This window comes from Rhinopithecus bieti, unplaced genomic scaffold, assembly GCF_001698545.2.
Source record: "Rhinopithecus bieti isolate Rb0 unplaced genomic scaffold, ASM169854v2 scaffold_20150, whole genome shotgun sequence".
NCBI lineage: Eukaryota > Metazoa > Chordata > Mammalia > Primates > Cercopithecidae > Rhinopithecus > Rhinopithecus bieti.
The window spans coordinates 3,133,460-3,139,459 of NW_016810565.1; the positions used below are offsets into that span (position 1 = coordinate 3,133,460).

The 6,000-nt window shown below is 49.8% G+C and overlaps 1 protein-coding gene across 1 annotated transcript in view; it reads right to left on the reverse strand.

The window, feature by feature from the left end:
• DYNC1H1 (dynein cytoplasmic 1 heavy chain 1) overlaps positions 1 to 6,000 on the reverse strand; it is a 96,042-nt gene that overhangs the window by 36,435 nt on the left and 53,607 nt on the right. The window contains exons 33-37 of the mRNA XM_017892252.1: positions 4,912 to 5,150; positions 4,260 to 4,416; positions 1,399 to 1,626; positions 647 to 877; positions 245 to 385 (exon numbers count right to left, since the gene is read on the reverse strand). Of these exons, the coding sequence (XP_017747741.1) occupies positions 245 to 385; positions 647 to 877; positions 1,399 to 1,626; positions 4,260 to 4,416; positions 4,912 to 5,150 (996 nt within the window). The remainder of the gene's footprint in view (positions 1 to 244; positions 386 to 646; positions 878 to 1,398; positions 1,627 to 4,259; positions 4,417 to 4,911; positions 5,151 to 6,000) is intronic.

The following is a 6,000-nucleotide window of genomic DNA, read 5'->3' on the forward strand; positions in this document are numbered from 1 at the left end:
ACACAAACTTGAGCTTTCAGAAAAAGGAAGGAATTGGTCAGGTTAATGTGCATTCTTTGCTAACACATGAAACTAAAAGGATATTAAAAAAAAAAATAAATAAATAAATAAATAAATAAAAAAAGAAACTAAAAGGATAAAGTCCTTCTATGAAATGGAATACAATGAAAAGATGAACTCAAGGTCCATGGTCAGGTTGTTCCAGGATGAGTTAAATCAACACGGGCTGTAACAGCATGCTCACCTCATAATCAATAATGGGTATGTTGGGCGCAGTGGGCAGAGGGACGGTCGTGATTCTTCTGATGTATTCACCCAGCTCTGCTCTCATTTTTAGCCGGCTGTCTCCAGACAGGGACCAGAGTATGGCATAAACCAGATATCGCTATTAAAAGAGGAATTACACTTTGATTTTTATAAAATTTCAACAACAAAAGACAGACACTTACAGCAAAGTTAACAAAAAGACAGTGGTTCCCAGTTTTCTCGCATCACAGACACCCACTGCACCTTTCCTAGCCCCTCAGCGAAGGCTCTGCCCTTGCCTAGGAGAGAGCACATCCACACAGGTGCAGCATTTCAGAGGTCCTCAGACCTGTGGTCGGGCGCAGTGGTGAGCTCTGTGAAGCCCCTGATGGCCCCTGACCTGAATGTAGCGCTCCAACTGCTCGATCTGCATGGGGAAGTCGGGATGGTTGGCGTTATACTGCGCCACATTGCGGCAGGCCTGGTGCAGCATGGAGAAGAGCGAGCCCAGGCAGCGCAGGCGCGTTAGGTCCATGATGTGCTCCAGCTGGAAGGCGTGCTCTAGTGCCTTGGTGACCAGGCCATTGGACGTGAAGTACGGTTGCATGATCGTGGCTGCATCTCTTTGGATCTGGAAAGTGGAATGAGTGATACTTAACTATCTTTCAAAAGGCAGGCAGGCTTCATGGATTCTCACCTGGTTCCCGGAGAAGGTCATATGACCTGGGAACACTAATTCTGGATGAAGCCTCAGTAACCAATCCTCACTCCTTCACTCTGGCGGTTCTCAAAACCCTGCTTCCCAGGAACCCTGGTTTTCCCACTGAACATGGCAAAGAGCAGTCTTCCATCAATTTGTAGAGAAAAGTAAGGTAATGAAAAGAATTCGTTACATTTTCCCACACATGACTTTTAACATTTGTAGCTGCTACAGCTGGGCTTCCTTGTTTAAGCTGGCGGAAGACAACATTGATTACACAACACTTGGCTGGGTACAGAGACTCACGCCTGTAACCCCAGCACTCTGAGAGGCCAAGGCAGGTGGATTGCTTGAGCCCAGGAGTTCAAGACCAGCCTGGGCAACAGAGCGAGACCACATCTGAACATCCTAGCACCCTCGCGTCATGATGTGCGGGTCCCACCTGGGCGTACCTGCAGCATGGGGGAAGCGGCCTCCTCCCCCTCATCCTCTTTGCCCTTGCGCCGCCGCTGTGCCTCATCCTCCCCTTCATCCAGCGGGATGCTGCGTAGCCTGGCCAGGAAGTTGTTGAAGATCATGTCGGTGCTCAGCACATCCTCACTGAACCAGACCATGCCGCAGCGTGACACTGTGGCCAAGGTTGCGTATTTCAAGTCCTGTACCTCAAACATTATTCTCACCTTGAAAGAAAACATTTTAAGCAGATTTAATGACATAGGTTTAGAAGAAACCCGGACATTAAGATTCTTTCACCTATATACACACTGAATAGGTGACTTAAAACATAATTGTCCTATACAGAAAGTAGCCGGGCATGGTGGCGTGTGCCTGTAATTGCAGCTACATGAGAGGCTGAGGCAGGAGAATCACTTGAACCTGGGAGGTGGAGGTGACAGTGAGCCAAGATCATGCCACTGCACTCCAGCCTGGGTGATAGTGAAAACCTGTCTCAAAAAAAATTTTTTTCTGCACTTACTAACAAAAACAAAAAACACCTACAGCTCACATCACTACAGTATTCACTATTCTCTCTACAGGAATCTGGGCAGGACAAGTGTATGTGGCAGGGAGAAGAGCAGGGCAGACCACCGTGTTTAAGGTTGCCCACTGTTCTTGAGGGCACAGAAGCAACAGCCCCTCCAAGGGTGATGTCAGTAGTGACTGCGTCCTGGGTACGCACCGGGCCTGGATCCCTCCAGTCTCACACAACCTGACCAGGCATGACCAGGCAGGCATGCTGTGTCTCCAGTGTTTTTTTTTTTTGGAGACGGAGTTTCGCTCCTGTTGCCCAGGCTTGAATGCAATGGTGTGATCTCGGCTCACTGCAACCTCCACCTCCCAGGTTCAAGCGATTCTCCTGTCTCAGCCTCCTGAGTAGCTGGGATTACAGGCATACGCCACCACACCCAGCTAGTTTTTTGTCATTTTAGTAGAGACAGGGTTTCATCATGTTGGTCAGGCTGGTCTCAAACTCTTAACCACAGATGATCCACCTGCCTTGGCCTCCCAAAGTACTGGGATTACAGGCACGAACCACTGTGCCCGGCCTCACCTCCAGTTTAAAGATGGCGCAGGTGACTTGCTGGGGTCCCACGGCTAGTAAGTGGTTGAGATTCAAGGCAGTTGGTCAGACTCCAGAGTCTTAACCCTGGAGCTGTAACGAGATCAACCTCCTCTGACAACAGTTAGACTCTACTAGATCAGCTGCCAGAGTGGAACTTGAGTTGTCGGAGTAAGTGCACACTTTCAGACAGTGCTAAGAATCCATGGCTGGTTCCTGAAGCTGAGATAAATACCAACCCTAAGCCTTGTTGTTAAAGGCTCATAAGCTGATCAGGCCAGAAACCTCGCATCATCCTTGAATTGTTTCCCTCACACTCACGTCTAGTCCATCAGCAAATCCCATGCATGCTTTAAACTCCGACCACAATCAGCCACCTCTCAGCACCTTTGCTGCTGCCAGCTCGCCCCCTGTCCCTGAGGCCTGGAGGACCGAGGCAGCCTTCAACTGGCCTCCTGGCTTTCACCCTGCCCTCCTCATTCTCCAAACGGCAGCCAGACGGATCTTCGTGGACATACATCACGGAACATTGCTCCTGCCAGGCTGCTCCATGGATCCCAACTTGCCCAGTGTACAAACGCACACTCCCACGATGACCTCCAGGGCCCCTGACCTGGCTCGTTTCCTCTCTGGTCTTAGCCCTGACTTGTCCTCCCTAGTCCTCTCTGCTTTAGCTGACTGTCCCTTGCTGTCCTCATGCACACCGGCCCCCTGTCCCAGACCTGCTACTCCTGCTTGTGTGTTCCTTTGCCCAGAATACTTGGGAGCCTTGGGACCGACTCCCTCACTCTCCTAAGTGCCTGCTCAAACCACGTTCACAGGGAAGGCTTCACATTTTAACCTCCAGCCCCCACCAACACCTGACAGCTCACTTTCCATTTCTTTTTTTCTTTGCACCAATCACTATTCATTTTGTTTGTCCATTTTATGCATCACACATGAGCAAGGGCTTTTGTCTTCCGGCTTTTTTTTCTTTTCTGAGACAGAGTCTCGCTCTGTCACCCAGGATGGAGTGCAGTAGCGCAATCTTGGCTCACTGTAACCTCCACCTCCCAGGTTCAAGCGATTCTCCTGCCTCAGCCTCCCAAGTAGCTGGGACTACAAGCGCCTGCCACTATGCCTAGCTAATTTTTTGTATTTTTAGTAGAGACGGGGTTTCATCACGTTAGCCAGGATTGTCTCGATCTCCTGACCTCGTAATTCGCCTGCCTTGGCCTCCCAAAGCCCTGGGATTACAGGTGTGAGCTACCATGCCCGGCCTGTCTTCTTGCTTTCTTACTGCTGTATTTTCAGTATCTACAACAGGGTCTGACTCAGTGCAAATCTATACCGGGCCTGGCTGTGTTTACTGATCAGCAGGTGTTGTCAGGCACCTGCACCATGCACTCATTTCCCAAGGGACAGCCTAGAAAGCCCCATTCCAAATTTCTCATTTTCCCAACTCTTTAGATGTATAATAGCTTAAGAAACCCTAACGACAACCCCACCATACAAGGTTAACTGATAATCACAGAGTGTGCTTATTATTCCATAAATGATAGAAAGCCATTAATAAAACCTATTGTTTCTCACTAGCCATGGAAATGGAAAAAAAAATCTAGCAGTTGAGATGCTGTCTTTGAAAATTACTTACACAATGATTGCTACTCCACGGAATCTGGGTCCATGACTCCAGATCTGCACTTAGCTAGCACATGAATTTTAGTTGGCCAAAAGGAATTATTCAGTTATGACATACAAAAGGCTACTTACATTGGGTGGAAGACTGAGGCGCTCTCCATTGGGGAGAGTTAGGAGCTTGTTGTCATCCAGCACTGAGTTCAAGTTCTCAACCCACTCTGGATCCACATCGCCATCGAAGACAATCCACTGGCGCTTCTGCAGCTCGCCTCTCACGCTGTCGATGATCCTGGTCGGGAAGGATTTTAAAACAGCTGCTGACTAAATCAAGACTTTTTTTTTTTTTGAGACGGAGTCTTGCTCTGTTGCCCAGGCTGGAGTGCACAATCCCGGCTCACTGCAAGCTCCGCCCCCCCGGGTTCACGCCATTCTCCTGCCTCAGCCTCCCGAGTAGCTGGGACTACAGGCGCCCGCCACCACGCCCGGCTAATTTTTTTGTATTTTAGTAGAGATGGGGTTTCACCGTGTTAACCAGGATGGTCTCGATCTCCTGACCTCGTGATCCGCCCGCCTCGGCCTTCCAAAGTGCTGGGATTACAGGCGTGAGCCACCGCGCCCGGCCAATCAAAATTTCAACATTAGGCATGTTTACCTATGATGGTTTGAAGTGACCTTTAATTTGCTCAGACTTTGGTTGAAAATAATGTATACTCTGCTCTTGTGAGAGGAAGGCACACAGGGCCCACATCCAGGAGAACACAAACACAGACCAAAGACGACGTACTTTCTCAGCACGTGTGTGAAGAGCCCATCTGTCCATTCCCTGGTGTTGGGGTCCAGGGTTCCGTAGAGGTGGTCTTTGCTGATGGCCTTGGGGTCGATGATATGGGCCACACCTTCCACACCCTCAAGTCTCTCCAACGCCTTCAGCAGGACACGCCAGGCCATGCTCTTCCCACTTCCCGAGGGTCCCACCATCATCAGGCCATGATTGATCTGGGTGATCTGATAGAGCTGGAGAACCTGCAGGGCCCAACAGACCAGCACAGTGACCATCCCAGAGGAGGAATGGGGCCAGCTCCTCGCTCAGCCACCTCTTGTGAAAGTCAGCAAGAAACATTACGTGTGGATTTTTTTTTTTCTGAAACGGAGTCTCTCTGTCGCCCACACTAGAGTGCAGTGGTATGATCTCAGCTCACTGCAAGCTCCACCTCCCAGGTTCCAGTGATTCTCCTGCCTTACTCCCCTGAGTAGCTGGGATTACAAGCACCTATCTATGGATCCTTTTTTTTTTTTTTGAGACGGAGTCTCGCTCTGTCACCCAGGCTGGAGTGCAGTGGCCGGATCTCGGCTCACTGCAAGCTCCGCCTCCCGGGTTTACGCCATTCTCCTGCCTCAGGCTCCCGAGTAGCTGGGACTACAGGCGCCCGCCACCTCACCCGGCTAGTTTTTTGTATTTTTTAGTAGAGACAGGGTTTCACCGTGTTAGCCAGGATGGTCTCGATCTCCTGACCTCGTGATCCGCCCATCTCGGCCTCCCACAGTGCTGGGATTATAGGTGTGAGCCACCGCGCCCGGCTATCTATGGATTCTTAAAGGCAAGTACTGAAACTCCTCAACTGGAGAGATGTTACATAGGCCACATCTAAAACAAACATTTCCAAACTGGCGAGTTCTTTAGTAAGTCAGGAAGGCTGGAGCCAGTGGGACAAGACACCAACGAGCAGCCTCAACAAGGACACATCAGATCCCACCAAGGACAACAAGAGACTGAATGGATGAGCCACATGTTCAATCCCGTACAGCGTCTCTCAGGCTAAACACACACAGCTTGTGTAAACAATAAACTTTTTCTTTCTTTTTTTTTTTTTTT